The sequence below is a fragment of the Manis javanica genome, chromosome 10 (assembly GCF_040802235.1).
Source record: "Manis javanica isolate MJ-LG chromosome 10, MJ_LKY, whole genome shotgun sequence".
NCBI lineage: Eukaryota > Metazoa > Chordata > Mammalia > Pholidota > Manidae > Manis > Manis javanica.
The window spans coordinates 114,935,228-114,954,326 of record NC_133165.1 but is presented as its reverse complement, the minus strand read 5'-3'; the positions used below and the strand labels follow the sequence as shown (position 1 = coordinate 114,954,326).

The 19,099-nt window shown below is 51.8% G+C and overlaps 1 protein-coding gene across 6 annotated transcripts in view; it reads right to left on the bottom strand.

The window, feature by feature from the left end:
• Positions 1–335: 335 nt before the first annotated feature.
• Positions 336–19,099, bottom strand: part of ARHGAP8 (Rho GTPase activating protein 8) — a 63,655-nt gene continuing 44,891 nt past the window's right edge. The window contains exons 9-13 of one of the 6 annotated variants that reach the window (XM_073214008.1): positions 12,021–12,094; positions 7,239–7,316; positions 6,374–6,502; positions 2,873–2,976; positions 336–739 (exon numbers count right to left, since the gene is read on the bottom strand). In XM_073214008.1, coding sequence (XP_073070109.1) covers positions 398–739; positions 2,873–2,976; positions 6,374–6,502; positions 7,239–7,316; positions 12,021–12,094 — 727 coding nt within the window. In that variant the 3' untranslated portion in view covers positions 336–397. The other 5 variants (XM_073214009.1, XM_073214011.1, XM_073214010.1 and 2 more) reach the window with 5 other exon arrangements.

The following is a 19,099-nucleotide window of genomic DNA, read 5'->3' as shown; positions in this document are numbered from 1 at the left end:
AGACGTGCTCTGGTCCATGGGGCACAATCGCACACCGCCAGCCCCAGCCTGAGAAGTGCTTGTGCGCACCCCTGCTTTTGCACGGCGAGCAGCTGCTCAGCTACTACAGGGGCTCGCGACGCTGCGGGACAGCTGAGTGCTCCCCCTGAGCACCAACTGGGGCGGGAAACCACGCGCCCATAGCAGCAGACGCTGGACACCAGGTCCTCGCCAATCAACTCCCGGTTCCGGTCAGGCCACACTGGGTCATGACGCAGCAGATCCTTTAGCTTATCTCAGCCCACAGGTCAGGGTCGACGGGAAGGGCCGAAGCACCAGAACCACGGAACTGTTACTAGAAGGATCCTTAGAAGTTCGTTTAATGGCAAGTTGACAAAACACGAGCACACAGATGACTTTAAGGCAACATTCCAGCACTAATGGAGTCTCCCGGCCGCTGCCAGGGGTTGGGGAGGCCTGGCAGGTGGGTGAGGCCTCCGGAGGGTCTGTCTTGGGCACAGCCGCTGGCCAAGGGTGGGCCCCGCTCCTCCGCCCTGGCGGTGCCCCGGCCGAGCTCCCCGTCTGCCTCCTGGGCGCTGAACACCGCCCCACAGTACTCGATCAGCAGCTCGGTGAACAGGTTCACTGGCACCAGGGCACTCAGGGAGGACGCCCCCTGGGACGGCCAGATTAGATTCAGCCCGAAGACACAGGCCAGGTTGGAGCTGTTCATTTTGTTAAAAATGCTCTCCTGGGACACCTGGAGGAGAGCGTGCATGAGACAAGGCGGTGACTTGTGGGCTCTCCGCAGTGGGAAGGGCACTGGGCGGAAGTCACCCATCCTGGGCTGTGACCTTATGTAACCACGTCCTGCTCTGGGTCTGTTTCCCCATCTGTGAAAACGACTGACCTTGACACCCTGAGGCCCTCCTGCTTTGACCGGCTATGAGTTACTTCTGGGACCCCCTCCACACCCCAGTCTCCTCTTCCACTTGAGAGGGCTTGGGAGGCCCCCTCTGGGTGGGGCTCTAGGACAGTGCACGTGAGCATGGCTGCAGCGTCCCCCAGCGGACCGCCTCTCTCACCTCCGCTCTGGCTGGTTAGGCTGCACAGTGAAGACCGGCCGGCACGCAGGGGTCATTGGAGGACTGAGGGAGGGCGTAACTAGCCTGCCTCCCCAGGAGGGTGGCCCGCCTGCCTCCGCCAACACCTCCAGCAGCCCAAGAAGTGGGACGAACCACTCCCGCTTTACAGATGAGAAAACTGAGGCCCAGGAGGTGCAGGGGATTTGCCCGAGGTCACAGGTCCAGTCGGTGGGAGTAGGGCCACTTGGGGCCATCTGAGGGCAAGGCCTGATCTTTTCTCCTCACCTCCCATGTCCCAGGGACCTCCAACAATCTGGGGGGACAGGGCAGGGAGAGTGCAGAGTCTCAGGGGTCACGAGTGAGCAGAGAACTGGAGAGGAGTGACCGGTGACCCGTGACCCCACAGGTCAGTGAGGATGACCAGATGCCAAGCCCTGCCTCAGTGACACAGCCGGTCCCCCTCCCAGTCACCCCCACTGCAAGCCCCACCCCCAAGCCTCCTCCCAGTGCACACCGGCCCAGTGAGCCACTGAGGCGCCCGTGCTGCCGGGCCGACACCGTGCGGGCGCGGCTCTGCCTGGAGGCCCCTCCCCTGGACTGCCATGAGAGCCTCACGCCACCACTGTGGAGCTGGGCTCGCGCAGACCCTGGAGGAGACCATCATGGTGCCACAGCACGGTGGGCACTCGGCTCGGGGTCTGCACCCCAAAGCTGGCAGTCCCACGGCCAGGCATTGCTTCCTTAAGCCTGCACCCCTTACTCCACCACAATAACCGGAAAGGTGAGGCATTCCAGAAAGGGTCACATGCAGAGGACCCTGGGTCTGGAGGCAAGGTGGGGGGCCACTCGGATCTGCTGAAGTTTTCTCTCTGAACCTCACAGGCTGCTGCTCGCCACCCCAGGCCGGGGAGCTAAGCCTGGACCCAGAGCCACGGAAGGTGTTTCTCTCCCCATGCATTTTCTTATCCTGGGGTAGGGCGGCCCCACAGGAGAGACGTCCACCTGGAACCTGTGCATTTGACCTTTCCTGGGAAAAGGGTCTTTGCAGGTGTAATTAAGTTAAGGTGCTCAAGGGGAGATCATCTTGGATTGTCCAGGTGGACCCTAATCTAATGAAAGGCACCCTGACAGGAGAAAGGCAGGGGGGATTTGAGAGACACACAGAGGGGAGAAGGCCACATGGAAATGCAGGCAGGAGGGACGCAGCCACAAGCCAAGGGACACCTGGAGCCCCAGGCGCTGCAGGAGGCAGGAAGGAACTCCCCCCAGAGCCTCAGAGGGACTGCGGCCCTGCCGACCACTTGGTTCTGGACTTCGGCCTCCAGAACTGCGAGAATAAACTCCTAGTGTTTTAAGCCGCCCAGTGCGTGGTGCTACGGCAGCCCCAGGACACTGACAGACCCCGTGACATGTCCCCCTCCCGGGACACTGCAGGCCTGAGCGTCAGGCTTGGCGCCCTGGCCTGGGCACGTAGCCCCGTCCTCCAGTCTCAGCCCGTGCAGATGACTCGGGAGCAGGGGAACCCGATACACAAGGTCCCAGGAGATAACCAAGGGCAGCCAGGCCCAGGCCCGGGTATGGGAGCAGCAGGGTGGGCATGGGAGTCCCTGCCTGGCATCTGGGGGTAACTCTCAGCAGAGTAGCTACCTGAGCAGGACTTGGAATGCAGTCCTGTTGGCAAGAGTGGCTTCCCGCCGGGGGAGGGCATGACCCCAGACCTGGCCTGTGCGGGCAGCACGCGGAGGGGCAGGCCGCGCGGGCCAGCCATGGAACTGGGTCCCCACAGTGGCCCTGCCTTACCCCCTCACCTCATGCAGGAAGTCCACGAGGTAGCTGAGGACAGCATAGTTGTGTTCCGGAAGGCTCTGCAGGATCTGGCGGCAGTGGGTCACGCGCAGGCTGCTCTCCACACCTGCAGCAGCACGAGGGCCCGTCTTGAACTGGCTCCGTCCCCAGCAGAGGGCGCAGGCAGAGAGAGGAGCGCAGCTCTGAGGACCCTCTCCACGGTCGGGCCTCGGGCCCCCACTCACAACCCAGCCGTGTGGCTGTTCTCCACAAACTGCTCTTCTGCGAGCTCTGTTCCCTTTCTTACAACAGGACCGTAATTATTACCTCCCAGAAAGCCACCTCATTTTGTTGTCAATGCAGCCGTTCTGGCAGAGCCACACCCATCAGTGACACACCATTTATGGCCACTTTTACACCGTAATGGCTGAACGGAGTAGTAGCGGAGATTAACCCACAAAGCCTGAAGTACCTACGATCTGGCCCTTTTACAGAAAAAGTCTGCCAACCCGGCTCTAGCCGTACTTAACCTATCGATGATTCCCAGCAGCTCAGGTCCCCACACCCCAGCAGGGACCTGGGGTAGCCCAGACTCTGAGACCCCCAGTTCCCTCATAACTGTCTCCTCCACCAAGTTCCATAAACTTCAAGACAAAACATATCGATTATTCAAGGAGGCACCACGCCCCGGCTGGTGATGCACATGCACACATGCGCACACACGCGCACACACCCTCACCCCAACACTCCAGCACGCTCACCTCCTCCCACTGAACCGTGGGCAGGGCGACCGTGGACACAGCCACTGCTGGAAGACATGAAACTCCCTACTGCCAAGGACCTTGTTGGCTTTTTAATCAAAGCCATCCTTCCATGAACTCAGGCTGTTGTTGGAGTATTTTAGTGGCCAAGGAATTCCCGCAGAATTAGTATTTCTGGAGACCCAGTGAGCTTTCCCTCAGCTTTCTAGGCTCCACCTCTGCTTCCTAAGAATCACGGTCCCAGAGCAGATTCTGGCACAGGGCCACCGCTGGCTCTCTCCCTGGTCCCTTTCAGGAAAGAGCGCTCCTGGCCAGCTGCAGGGACCAGGTCGTTGGCACAAAGCCACCATGTAAGAGCACTTACCACCTGCCAGGAACCATGCCAAGCATCTTATGTACATTTAACCCTCAAAGCACTCCCAATTTTACATAGATCAGAAAAGTGAGCTCAGAGAGGGTAAGCGGCTTGCCCACGGTCCACAGCTAATGCGTGGAGAAGCGCAGACTTGAATCCAGATCTGTTCAGCTTGGAGCCAGTGCTCTTACCCCCCCTGCTATGGACCAGGTGCTTGTCCCAGGAGCAGTTTCCTCTTTCCCTGGACACCACAGGCCCCCTGGAAAGCCCACTTCCTCCAGGGTGTTCCCTGGAAGGGCTTGCTTTTTGCATCACTTCAGGGAGAAGCAATCCCACCTGAGTGGAGTTGCCAGGTAAAATAGAGGACACCCAGTTGCATGTAAATTCCAGATAAACAGCAAATATTTTTTAGTATAGCTATGGCCCCTGCAATGCTTGGAACATATTTATACTAAAAGAGAACTCGTTATTCATCTCAAATTCAAATTTACCTGGACAGCCCGTATTTTTCTTTGCTGAATTTGGCATCCCTTTGCTAAGTCACGATTCAACCAGGCTGAGTTGTCAGACTGTCCCCCAGAAGACAGTACTGAATCTAGGGTGACATTTTGGTTCACAGTAACTGGAATTTCAGAACTATCTGAGTCTTAAAGTTGGCAGGAAGCAAAACAATAAATAGCCCCAAATGCTTACCCACAAAATAATAAAGATGATGGAATGCCATGCAGCTATTAAACAGCATGCAGATATGCATGTGAAGAGGAAAGAACTAAAAGATGTGTAATGCTTTTTAAAAAACAACAACAGAAAAGCAATGCTCGAGAGTGTATGAGGAGCATTCGTGGAAAGAACCAAACACACACAGAACCTTCCAGGTCACCGTAGGTGTGGGCCTAAAGGTGCTGACAGGGGACTCCCACTTCACAAAATCCTTTGTGTTCTTCAATTGTTTTTCTTATTCCTTTTTCCTCTTCTTTCTTTTTTTCTTGACTATGTGTTTGTGTCTTTCCCATAAATAATTTTTAAAAATTCTCAGTGTCTGCCCCAGGCCAGCCCCATTGGTGCAAAAAGGCCACAGATTGAGCTGTACCCCAAGACTTGGGCTTTTCACAGCCAGATCTTTACCTACAGCTTGTGCTTCAACACCCCCTAGAGCTCGGCATCCTGTGGGTAAAACCCTAACCCCCAGCACCCCCAAAACCTTCAGATATGTGGATTCTTGGGCCACCGCCCAGACCTACTGAGTCAGAAACTCCAAGGTGGGGCCCAGAGATGTGTGCTTTAACACCCCCCCTGAGGGTTCCAAAGCTTGGGAAAGTTTGGGAACCTCTGCCACCAGCCAGCCTCTTCACTGCCCAGCCCCCGGCTCAGCCACACCAGCAAGCCTTTGTTTTCGCGCTTCCTCCTGCCCAGGATGCCTCTGCATTCCTTCTGGTTAACACCTGTGCCCACTTCCAGACACTGCAGCCATTTCATTCTGTCACGCATGGCGCAAACACGAGCCCGCCCTGCAGCTCGCCTGGGCACTCCTTGCGGGAGGGCCTGCGTGTCTGCCTGCCTTGAACCGCCACTGCCCAGCACAGGACCTGGCATGTAGGTGCCCGTGTCACAGATAAACAAAGCCGGACACCAGTCGAAGTGGTAAGGATAGACTTTGTGCAGTAGTAACTGTAACAGGAGGGAAGAACCCAGCCTGGACTGAATCCACTCCGACTGGAAGTGACCGGGCCTTTTAAAGGGGGACTGGGGAGGGGCACCGGCAGGGGCCGGGCAGTCAGGGAGGTGAACATTTACAAAGAACAGGAAGGGGGCTTGGTTAAAGTGACAAGGCCAGCTGGTCTGTTGATGGCCTGGTGTCCTTATGACAGGAGGCAGGGGGCACATGCATTAGACCCTTACCCCCCTCCCCGACAGGCACTGGGATCCCTTGAATGTCTGCTTTTCAAAGAGACTCTTGGGTCCCTGAGCAGACAGTTCTGGGCACAGAGGGCCACATCCCTCAGGGGCTGAGAGGATTTGCAACTGCGAGCTTTCTAGAGTACCTGCTCTAACAGGGGGTTTGGGCCCCTCGGCTGTCCCCCAGGTTTGGCTGAAGAAACAGTAAATCCCTCCTGCCTCCGCCCCCTTTCCCAATGAGGAAGTGAGGTGGTGGCTCCCCCAGAGCAGCACGGCAACGGGGAGAGGCAGCTCTCTGAACAGGGTGACATGCCCCAAATCTAGAGATTCCTGCTGCCACCCTCTCGGCCAGCTGCATCTGATGACCTCTACCCCACCCTGGACAGTGGTGGCCTGAGGCCAGCAGGGTCCAGGCAGGGGCAACCCCCTCTCCTGCCACAGTGCCAGATGGCAACAGGAGGGGATCTGGCAGCCCCTGCCCAGCGGCCAGCACCCCTCGGCCAGGTACGTACTGGTGATGCTGAGAATATGCTCGTAGGCCCTGAAGGTCAGCAGCGGCTGGGGCAGCTCCCGCAGGAAGGTCTTCAGGATCACGGCAGGGATGTGAATGTCCCCATAGTCGTCGAAGTTCACGGGCTTCCCTGCACACACACAGTCATGCGTCTGAGTGCTGACTCTGGGCTGGGGATTCTTGCTTCGAAATGGGCCCTGACACGAAATGGCTTTAAAACTCCTGACGGAAGAGGCTTATTCTGGAGCCACATGTCCGGGTGTGACTCTGTCCCTCCCGCAATGGGGTGTCTCTCTCTCCAGGGCACCTGGGGGAGGCCGGGGCGTGCTACAGACTTCTCTGCTGTGTGGTTTGGCCCTGCCTAGGATGGGAGCGCTCTGAGGACAGGGACCTGGTTCTGGGCTGCAGTGCTGGCACACAGGGCTGGGTGGGGCCAGCCCCAAGTGCCTGGCACAGGCCCTGCTGCTGGCTGAGTGAGCATGTGGCCGTGGGAATGACCAGGGCATGTGGGTGTGGAGAAGAAGCCTTGCAAGTGGCTTAACTGCCTCATTGGTGTCACTGTCATGGCTCAGCTCCCACGCGGCTCTTCACCTGCAAGCTTACATACACGGGCCGCTGAGGAAGCAGGGCTAATCCGGCGGGAAGAGCCGCCTGACAGATACCACAGAACAATTCCTTACATTCCAGGCCACTGTGTGCCTGGTTTATGTGGAGGCAGAATGGTTTCGTGTGGCCAGCCTGCCCTGGGAGGCTGTGTCTGGACACAGGACTCACCTGGGCAGCTGCCCCTGGTGGGGGCCAGGAAATCACACCACCTCAGATTTCAGGGGGGCTCCAGGTACGGGGTCTCTAGGGAATTGACTCACCTTGGTTGTAGAGCCGCTGGATCTCTCGGACGGTGTGGACACTGGCCGATCTCCGGAACAGGCCCTCAGCATGGAGTCCTACAGGGAGAGAGCCTCCAGGCATCTCACAGGTCCCAGTACACCAGGTTTCCAGAATGTTCCATGGTTCCCCTGCCTGCACATCACCCTCCTGCGGCTTGTAGGAAATGCATTCCAGCCTGGTTTGGTTCCCCCTCCCTACTAGCCTTACCTTTATTTATTCCAATCAAATCAAACTGGTCCACATTCCCCAGTCCCACCTGATCACCCACCTTCGTGGCTCCCAGGAAGGGGGACTGTAAAAGCCAGACGGACCTGGGGTCCTGTCCAACTCTGTCTTGTCCAGCTGTGTGAGCTCACAGGGAGCACTTAGCCTCTCTGAGCCCAGCCACGTCACCTACAGACCACAGCCACAAGCTGCTGCCTCCGAGGGCTGCAGAAGGCATCAGCAGGACAATGCGTGGCACGTGCCCGGCACCCAGGGGGGCCTCCAAACGTGCTGCCTCCCTTTCTTCCCACAAGTGCCAAGAGCTGACCTGTCCAACATGGTAGCCGCTAGCTGCACAGGGTGACTTAAATTTAATGAATTACACTTAAATGATATTAGAAGTCCAGTCACCCAACACATGAGCCACATGTTAAGTGCTCTATTGGGCTGCTGACACTAGTGGCTGGAGCCTACCCTTTGGGACAGCTAGATACAGAAAATTTCCACGTCCTACGGGACCGCGCTGGGCCCTCCATGCCCTCCCTCCGCCCCTCCCCAGTCTCTCCTCCACTCAGAAGCTGAGAGCTATTCAACACAGATGCCCACGTCCGATCAAGCCCTGCAGGGAGCCCTCCCATCACCACCAGTCACAGGATAGCTTCCCTTGGAGCCTTACCACGGCCCGGCATGGCCAGGCCACTGCTGCCCACCTTTCCTGCCCCACTGCCCTCTAGCCCCTTCCGCCAGCCTCCAGACTGCCCCATACTCCTTACAATGCCCAGCCTTCGCATACGTGTCCCCTCTGCCTGAGTGACTAGTACAACAGACAGAATTCTGAGATGGCCCCCAGATTCCTGGAGCCTGGGGTACACACACCTTCTCCCAGGTATTCAGCCAAACCCTAATCCAGGGGGCACAGCGAAGGAACTCTGCGGTTGGACTTCAGGTCCGAGGCTGCTGACCTTACAATAGTGGCGATTATCTGGGGTGGGTCTGACCTGGGCAGGCAAGCTTTCAAAAGGGACCAGGTTTTCCCTGGCAATAGAGATGTGGAGCACAAGGGCAGGGATTCGGTGCGTGGGAAGGTCTCCACTGGCGGAGAGGCCCGCGTGGCAAGGAAAGCAGGCAGCCTCTAGGAACAGAAAGAGGCCCGACAGCCAGCAAGGAAACACCTCAGAACCACAACTGCAAAGAGCTGAATCTGGCTGATGATCTGAGTGGGCAAACGGCCTTCCCCAGAGCCTCCAGGGAGGAACACAGCCCGGCCAACACCTTGAGCTTAGCCTTTTGAGATGCTGAGCGGAGACCCCAGTCCCAGTGTGCCCAGCCTTCTGACCTACAGAAGCCATAAAATAATAAACGCAGCTGTGTGAAGCCTCCAAAGTTGTGATGATTTGCCAGGCAGCACGGGAGACTGACACAGGGCCTCCCGCCAAGTGCGCGAGCTCAGGCCTCCCTCATCTCCATGACCAGCTCATCCCAGTCCATGGAGTCTGTGGTTGTCATAGTTACAGCTTTATGGAGGAAAAGGTAATGAAGAGAACCTCTTGGTACTAAATGGTGAGCTCCCAGAAGGCAGAGGCCGTGCACCGTGGTCACCGTGGCAGCCCCAGGGCCAAGACCAGGGCCGGATCCAGGCAGGTGCCCAGTGAGTAAACGCTTACTTCACACACTCGTTCAACAAATACATACTGAGTTCTCACCGTGGGCTGTTTTCTGTTTTGTTTTGGGTTTTTTTTTTTTTTTTTTTTTTTTTTTTTTGAGAGGGCATCTCTCATATTTATTGATCAAATGGTTGTTAACAACAATAAAATTCAGTATAGGGGGGTCAATGCTCAATGTACAATCATTAATCCATCTCAAGCCTAATTCTCGTCAGTCTCCAATCTTCTGAAGCATAACGAACAAGTTCTTACATGGTGAACGAATTCTTACAGAGTGAATAAATTCTTACATGGTGAACAGTACAAGGGCAGTCATCACAGAAACTTTCGGTTTTGATCATGCAATATGACCTATAAACCATCAGGTCAAATATGAATATTCATTTGATTTTTGTACTTGATTTATATGTTGATCCCACATTTCTCCTATTATTATTATTATTTTTATTTTTAATAAAATGCTGAAGTGGTAGGTAGATGCAAGATAAAGGTAGAAAACATAGTTTAGTGCTGTAAGAAGGCAAATGTAGATGATCAGATGATCAGGTGTGTGCCTATGGACTAAGTATTAATCCAGGCTAGACAAGGGCAGCAAGACATCCACGGATGCAGAAGATTTCTCTCAAAGCAGGGGGGGTGAGGTTCTGAGCCTCACCTCTGTTGATCCCCAAATTCTCACCTGATGGCCCCCCTGCGACTGTGCCTGTCTTAGGTTGTTCCTCCCTTGAGGAATCTTACCCGTCTCTGGCTAACCAGTCATCTTCCGGGGCCATACAGGGAAATGTAAAGTTGGTAAGTGAGAGAGAAGCCATATTGTTTGCAAAGGTTAGCTTTTTACTTCTTTGCAGATTTATGCCCTGTGGCTTCTATGCCCAGCACTTGTCTCGAGGTATCTTTACCACCTGGAGGAATTATGATACTCGGTAAATTCGATATGAGGCACGAATTCTATTTAAAGTTTGTAATTAGGAAGGAAGAAGAAAAGCTATAGATGTAGCATATGAAGGAAACTTGGGAGGATTGATTATTTCTTTGACATATCTTCTTGTATAGCACCTTAAGTATGTATAGGTTTTAAACTACTAACTAATTTGCACACACATATTGACATAATAGGAATACGGTGACATAAACAAAGCAAATCTATAATTACCAGCCATCTCCAGTGAAGCCAAGAAAACCATTTAGGCACCCTAGGCATTTGTGAAAATTTATCTATGATATGATGGATATTTTCCAACTGTACTTGAACCATCAGACAAATTAAAGCAGCCCATTTCTGGGATCTGTTCACATCCCATATGTTCTTTTAACCATAGATAGTCTATAGTCATGAGATTTTGGGGTGCTACAACTTGCACCCCTCCCAACTCCTGGTTGAGTTCCAACAGTACAGATCCAGTCAAATTCGTTGTCTCACTGTATGCACATGCCAGCCTAGACATCTCCCTCCTCCTTCTTATGGCAAGTCCAGGAGATGGTGGGCTGGATGCAGCCACAACCGCAGCATCGTCCGGATCCCTGTGGAGGCTTTTTGATGATCATCCCCCGGCACGAGTCCTCCAGAGAGTGCTGATGCCGGAAGCTCCTCCTCATATCGTATCTTAGTTCATTTTCTGGGTATCCAAGCTAGGCCTTGATCTTCTGCGTAGAAACAAACAGACCCTTTGCCCACACTTTGACATGCCCTCTATACCACTGTGCAGAACTCATTGGAGGTCAGCACACAGTAACTGCTTTTTTTTTTTTTTTTTTAATTAAGAGAAAGGAATATTATCAGAAAAGAGTACCTCCATAGCTGATCATCTGACACCCTTTAAGTGATCAACATTAAGGATATTTAAAGCATGCGTTGATCTTTGATTTACCAATAGTTTTATCCTGTTAAGGAGTAATCCCCCTTTTCTTTCTTTCTTTCTTTTTTTTTTTTTAAATTTTTAATCTACACTTACCTGAAGAATACTATGTTTACTATGCTCTCCCCTATATCAGGTCCCCCCTAACAACCACATTACGGTTACTGTCCATCAGCTTAGCAAAATGTTGTAGAGTCACTACTTGTCCTCTCTGTGTTGTGCAGCCCACCCTCCCTGGGGTTTTTTTTTTTGCTTTACTTTTTAATAAAGGAACTAATACATTAAAAGAGAGAGACTGGCTTTCACAGTTTCTGACTTGGGTCTTTATGCACTATGTTTTGTCTGTTCCTGAAATGAATAACAGAATGGAAAGTACTACAAATGACTTCAAGCCAAAGCAGAGACAGTTCCCACCGACAAGCAGATCCTCCAGCTAGTGGCCTTGTCTCACGGAGCTCTTCACGACCAGAACGTGCAGTTCCTGGGGCTCACCGGGTCACGTGCCGCCGACGCCACCCTTAGCGCTGCTGCGCCCGCTCCTCCCCGGCAGCTGTTCCTCCCGTTAGGTTAAAAGCAGCCCCACATGCCTTCCCTGTGGGTCTGCGCTCTGGCCCAGGAGCCTTGCAGGAGCCATTAACGCTCACTCCCTGCAGGGCACTGAGCACCCCCACCCACTGGCAGGGCATCTGCCGACCAAGCTCATCTATCATGTCAAATGGGTCCCTTTATGGAGGGCTTTACCTGGGTCACTTCACTCAGGCCTCACAACAACCTGTGAATCAGGTAGTTATTACCCCACTGGATGGAAGAGGAAACCGAGGGCCAGAGAAGGTAAGTAACTGGCCCAAGGTCACACAGCTAGTGCACAGCGGGGCCAGGAGTTGGACCCAGAGCCCACAGCTGCAGTCACTGAGCCCATCCCACTCCGGTCACCCTCCGTGCACAGGTTCCAGCTCCCCCAGTTCCCTGGCCTGTGGGGTGCTCAGGGACCAGGACGGGCCCCCAGGGAGGTGCCTTGGCTGGAGCCAGCTCTCACCTTTCTCTCGCAGGTACGTCACTGTGAACCTCAGCACAGGGGGGATGAGCTCACCTTGATTTTTGTCTTTGAGGCTGATGGGAGAGAAAAGAGAGCAGCTGTTCTTACCGGGCGGGATCGGGGATGACGAGCACAGGCTCCGGTCCTCGCCACACCCCCACAGGAACACAGGACCGAGAAGCGGTACAGGGGAGGAGGGGGGCAGCCTCGGCCCCCAGGAAGTAGGTGGTCGGGTGGCCATGAGAGGCGGGAACGGGCGCAGTGCTAGTGCAGCGGCTGAGGGCGCCACCAGAGGGATGCCCATGATACTGGGGGGGACTGGGGGGTCGGGGAGGGCTTCAAAAGGGGCAACTTCTGAGCTGGGGTTTGAGGGATGAATAGGAGTCTGCAGGGGAAAAAAGAGGGAAAGGCATTTCAGAGGGAAACACACACACACAGGGGAAGGCCCGGAGGTGTGATAAGATTGGGACATGAGGGCAGATCCAGGCCTGGACTGCATGCTGGTCAATCACAACAGGCTGCCTCACAGAGGCTGTCAGCACTTACTGTGCTAATCTGATGCAGAAATTCACATAAGGGAACTTTAAAACATATACGCAAATACAAAAGGCTGGCCCTCCCAGCCACACACACATGTGCACACACCTCCCCCGGGCTGGCAGTCGGGATCTCAAGCCGGAGGCCCCTGAGTCATCTGCTGCCAGCACGGGGCTCCCACTAACTGTGTTTGCTTTCTCTTTCCTCATCTGCTGAATTTTCTTGCCCCTAAGGCGGCATTTTGGGGAGACTGCCAGACTGAGGGAAAAGGGCTCATAAGTCAGACCTACCTGGCCGGGATCCTGCTCTGCCACTTCTTAGCTGTTCGGCGGTAAACGTGTTCTCTAAATGGCAGGTTAACGTGCTCGACAATGTTCAGGTTTTCTGGACTGCTGCTTTTATCTCCTTGGTTCCATCAGTCATTTAGGGAAGGGCATTTACACCTCCTGTTAGAACTGTGTACCTGTTTCTCTCTTCTGTTCTACCATTTTTGCTTCATGTATTTTAAAGCTGTTACCAGTCCATACATTTTTAGGATTATCATGTCTTCTTGATCATTATGAAATGTCCTTCTGGGTCCCCGGGCTTATTCCCTGTTCGGAAGTCTACTCTGTCTGATGCTGACAACCCTCCAACTCTCATTTGGTTGCTGGCTGCATGGCGTCTCTCTCGCCATCTTTTACTCTAGTCTTTAAACCTTTTATATTTTAAACACCAGTCAGCTCCTCCTTTTTAAAATCCCATCTGAGAATCTGCCTTTTAATGGGAATACTTATGCTACTTACACTGACCATCTTGCTACTGGTTCTTTGCTTGATCTTTTCTTGACTTTGTTTTGCTAAGTGAGTATTTTTAGAATTCCATTTTATCCCCCCTTTAATATATTAGTCCTCTCTCTTTATGGTGGCTCTTGCGTTAACACATATTTACTGTAGTACAATCTACCTCCAAATAGTATCACTTTACTTAGAGCCGAAGAAGCTCCCGTCCCCTGACCACATCCTTTGTGTTGCTAATGTCAAAGCCCTTCCAGTCCTCTAGTGTGTTATAAACCCCACCCTACTTTGTTATTTTTCATTGTTGTTTCAAAGATATTGTTAACATGAAGAAATTAATTAATTTTCTATTTACTCATATTTCTACTATTTCCACTACTCTTCATTCCTTTGCAGGGATCCGAACTCCCATTTGGCATTATTTGTCTTCTGGAAATTTCCCAACACTGCTTATAGCGTAGGTGTGCTGGAAATAAATTCTCTCAGTTTTGGTTCATCTTAAAAGTGTTTTACTTTCTATTCATTTCTGAAAGACTTTTGCTGGGTGCTTAATTTTGATCATCTTTTTCCTTAAAAAGATGAAAGCTTTAAAATTTGAAACACTGCTGACTTATATCTGGCTTTCACCTTTTTTTCCCCTGGATGCTTTTAAGATTTTCTCCGTCACTGGTTTTAGGCAATTTGACTATGATGTGCCTTGGTGTGTTTTTTTTTTCACACTCTTATGCTTTGTGGTTCACTGAGCTCCTTGGACCTCTGGGCTTATAGTTGTTCTCAAACTGAGTAAAAATGTGGCCATTGTTGCCTTCAAATATTTGTCTGGCTTTGTCTATCTGGGACTCCAATTATACATATGCTAGACTGCGATCTTCATATTATGCCACAGACTGGTCTTTTCCTTTGTGCTTCGCTCTGGATCATTTCTATGGCTGTATCTTCAAGTTCACTAATCTCTTCTTCCACCACGCTTCATCTGTTCACCTCATCTGTGTATTTTTCATATTAGAAATTGTATTTTTCAGCTCTAGAAGTTCCACTTGAATTCTTTTAAAAATATCTCTTCACTGTGTTCATATTTTCTTCTACCTTCTTGAACAAATGGACCATATTTGTAATAGCTGTTTTAATATTCTTGTCTGCTGATTTATTCATCTCTGTCATTTCCGGATGTGATGGTTAGCTTTATATGTCAACTGAGCCACAGGGTGACCACCTATTTGGTTAAACATTATTCTGGGAGTGTCTGTGAGAGTAGTTTTGGATGAGATTAGCATTGGAATGCGCAGACTGAGTCAAACAGAGAACCCCCACCTAATGCACAAGACCTCATCCAATCTGCTGAAGGCCTGATTAGAAAAAAAAGGCCCAGTAAGGGAGAATTCGCTCTCTGCCTGATTGCCTCTGAGCCGGGACTCAGTCTCCTGCCTGGGACTCTGACTCAGACCGGAACACACACCATCGGCTCCTCCGGGTCTCCAGCTTGCTGGCTGTAGATCTTGGGACTTGTCAGCCTCTGTGACCATGGGAGCCAATTCTTTATAATAAATACCCTGTTGTTCCGTTTCTCTAGGGAAACTGTGTCTGCTTCTATTGACTGGTTTTTCTTCTTACGGTACCTTCCCCTGCTTCCGGGCCTGCCTTGTAATTTCCCTTTGGGAATTTTGTATTGCTGGTTGCTGGCTTTCCTGTATTCCTTTGAATGGAGAGGTACTTTGTTCTGTCTTTCATTAAGTCATTTGGGAACAGCTGGATCTTTTCAAAGACGGCTTTCAGTTTTGTTAGGGAGGGTCCAGAGCGGCAACACTAGGCCTTTGAGTGGCCTGATCTGGCTGGTGAGCTGGGTTTCTGGGTGACTTCTCCTCTGCTGAAGCTCTGGGTCTGAGACATGGAACAACAGTCCAGGTGGCCAAGGGGACCTGAGGACCATCACTGCCTTTGTGGGGTCGTTCTGTCCCAGGAGTGTGGGTTGGACCCTCCCCCTCCCCTTCCTTGACTCGGTTCCCCACGTGCCCCTCTGTGAGGGAGGAGGTGGCCGGCGGCCCAGGGGCCTCCAGGCAGCCCTCCTCCGCATCCCTGGGGGAGGACATAGCAGACAGGCCCTTCTCCCCAGGATGCTCCAAAGCTGCAGGCTCTTTTCGTTATCCCTACTTCCTCTGGGGGCCAAACAGACTGGTACAAGTCCTAGCCCTGCACTTGGAGGGAGGCCAGTCTCTTAGCCTCCCAGCCTCAGCTTCCTCACATGAAAATCAGAGATGCTGGCAACCTCCCTCCAAGGAGCTGCAAATCTTAAACACTAAAGGATGTAAAGGGCTTTATTACATTAAGTCTAAGGTATTAAGTCTAAGGTAATGGCAATTAAAATAATTGGAATGTCAGAGGCTGAGTAACTTCCCAAGCCAGGCAGGATGGCCCATTTCACATGAAGAAACGGGCCCAGCACACTGCAGTACCTTGCCCGGGTCACACAGCTAGAGAACCTGGGTCTGTTGACCCCAAAGCCTGGGCTAGTCACCACTCTGGGATGGGGCCCCACTGAAACCTACTGAGCAGGCCAGACACCAGTGAGCCACAACTACAATGAGCTACTATAAGATCCCTCTGCTACGACTGAGCCCACATTTTGTGTTTTAAAGGCAGACTTCCAGGAGCCTGTAAGATCATGAGGAACTGAGGTCCCAGACGGGGAGGGATGAGCCCCGAGTCACAGGGCTCCCAGCCGAGTATGATGTCCCCTGCCTGTGCATTTAAGATCTGCAATCCAGCCGGAGCCTCTCTCAGCTAACTGCAGAACAACGTCCCTGGCATTCAATTACTACTCTTGATAGAGCAGAAACCCACAGTTCGGATTTCTCCTCCCCATCCCACCCCCTACTTGCTGGCCTGGAAAGGGGTTGCTCAGTGGACTGAGAGCCGCAGTGCAGAGAATGACAATTGCCCCCAGCGACTGGATAAAAGATGTGGTGTGCTTCCTGGCTGGGTGGGAATGCCTGGGGCAGCATGAATCCTATCACACCAGGTCCGTCCCCATGCATGTCCACGTCTGTGGGCCAGGAACTCCGCAATGATGCGTGGACTGTGTTACACCCATACCCTGAACTGAAGTGCATACCGGCAGGCGGCTCTCAGAGGCCGAGAACAATTCACCAGCCAGCACAGTGCACTCTTGCCCAGCCATCCACCCCCGCAGAGGGCAGTGGGGATTCTCAGCACATAACTCTTGCTTGTAGCCCTTCCCCTTCAGAGACGTGCTTACAGTAATTCAGAGCATGTTCTTTTCCTAGTTTTGCATGCAAAGAATGCACAAATAAGGAGTGGCTGTAGCTTTTCAGAAACAAACAGTGGGGCCAAGGAGGGAGGACCACCGCCCTGAGCTGCAGCGGTAATAGGAGTGAAGTGTGGAGCAGGCCTGCCTTGCTAGGCACCAGGCTTTTCCCAGCCCTGTGAGATGGTTATTTGTCTCACATCACCTCCTAATTTCTGAAACAGGATGGCTGGCTGCAGCTCACATCACTGATATGCAAAGGTCTCAGCCACCAAGTCAGCCAGGAGGTCCAGGCCACCAAGAGAACTGGGCACATGAACATCACAGGAGCCACTGTATATTGGGGGCCTACTGTGTGCCGGGCAAGCTGCTAAGCCCATTGGCTGCACCACTGTGTCCCTGTTTTTAGAGAGGACAAAATTCGACTCAGAGAGGCGAATTATTTTATCTGAAGTCATGCAGCTGAGGATTCAAATCAAAATCTGACTCCCATGTCCTTGTACCTGGAGCAGACAAAAGCCTTGTATTCTGAATTAGGGGTCTGGCATGAGCTAAGGGTCCTGGGCTGTGGGGACAAGGCCCACAAACAGTGTGACCCACCACTGCGCAGCTGCCCTCTCTGGGAGGTGAACGGAGAACAAGAAACAGCTTTGTATCATTAGCTAGACCAGTCTCCAGAACGCTAACAGAGTCGGGGCTTAGAACCAGCCCCTAAGCAGGCCTGTTTCCTACCCAGGAGGCCACTCCCAGGTAGCAGCAGCTTATGCTCACCAGACAGCCAAACGCTGCAGGGACCCCAGACCAGCACATCCCAAGCACGCAGGCAAAGAGGACAGGAAGCCAGACACCCACCATCTCAGTCTGGCTCGGCTGGAACCTTCCTGCTCACCGATGCGCTCCTGCTCACCGATGAGCAGCCCAAAGACTAGCCCTGAATCTGCTCCCATCAGACCGCACTTCCTCCAAATGGGACCGAAGGAGGAGAGGTATGGGGAGGGAGACACGCCCCCACTTCTTCCAAGGGTTTGAAAATTCCACGATCCTTCCATTTCTTTCTTCCCCCGCATCTTTGGAGTCTGGTCTCTCCCCTCTCACCTCCACAGGAGGCGATAAGGAGCACAGGGAAAGGAGACCCCATAGGGGAACAGCAAAGGCGGTGCACATGGACCACTGCTGGCACCTCTTTTGTCCCCCCTCTTATCCTTTTAAGCCCATTGCAAGAATTATAAATTTGTGTTAGTGGACATCAAATAAAGATGTCATTTGTGTGACACTAACAGCACAAAGGAAGGAATAAAGAATGGAGCAAAATTTTGGGACACTATGGAAATGAAATTATTGCTGATCAGACCTAGGCTGTTGTAAGTTAAGATGTGAATTCTCATCCTTAGGACAATCACTAAGAGAATACTAAAAAGGACACAATGCAAGAAACATGAGGATTAAAATGGGATGCTAGAAAGTATCTACTTGACATAAAAAAGGGCAGTAATGGAGGAATACAGAAGCAAAAAAGACATAAGACGTAGAAAACAAGGGGCAAGAGGCAGATGTAAATCCTATCTAATCAGCAATCACATTAAATGTAAACAGGTTAAACACTCCATGTGGAGGGAAAAATGGAGGCAAAATAAAGGGAAAACGCATGATCCAAATGTATGCTGCCTACAAGAGACACACTTGAGATTAAAAGGCATGTATCAGTTAAACATATAAGGATGCAAAAATATATACCACACCAAACACCAACTAAAAAGAGTTGGAATGGCACTGACATCAGACAAAATAGACTTGAGGGCAAAAATTGTTACTAGAGACAGAGAAGGATATTTTTTAGGGGTCAAAAGGGTCAATTCATCAAGAAAATATAATGTGTATAACCTAACAACAGAGCTCCAAAACATATGAAGCGAAACACTGACAGAAATGAAAGGAGAAATAAACAACTGACCGATACCAGCTGGAGATTTCAGTGCTAAACTTTCAATAATCAATAAACAACCTAGCAGAAGATGAACAAACAGATGACTTAAACAACACTATAAACCACAGACCCAGCAGAGAACTCTCCAACACCCCACCCACAACAGCACACTATTCTCCAGGGTCCACAGAACATCCTCCAGGAAGGGCCATTTGTTAGATCAGACAGGTCTCGATACATGTAAAGGGAATTAACTCATACAAAGGAAGTTCTCCACCCACACTGGAATGAAAGGAGAAATCAATGAGAAATGTGTGAAAATTTAACAACAGACTATGAAAAGCCAATGCGTTAAAGAAAAACATCACAAGAGGAAGTAGCAAATACTTTAATTAAAATGGAAACACAACATACTAGCACTTACTGGATGCATCTGAAGCAGACTTGGAGGGAAACTGACAGCTGTAAACACCTGTGTTGAGAAGATCTCAAATCAATAACCAAATCCTCCACCTCAAGACACTTGAAATAGTCGAGCAAATTAAACCCAATAAAAGCAGAAGGAGGGACATAAGAAAGA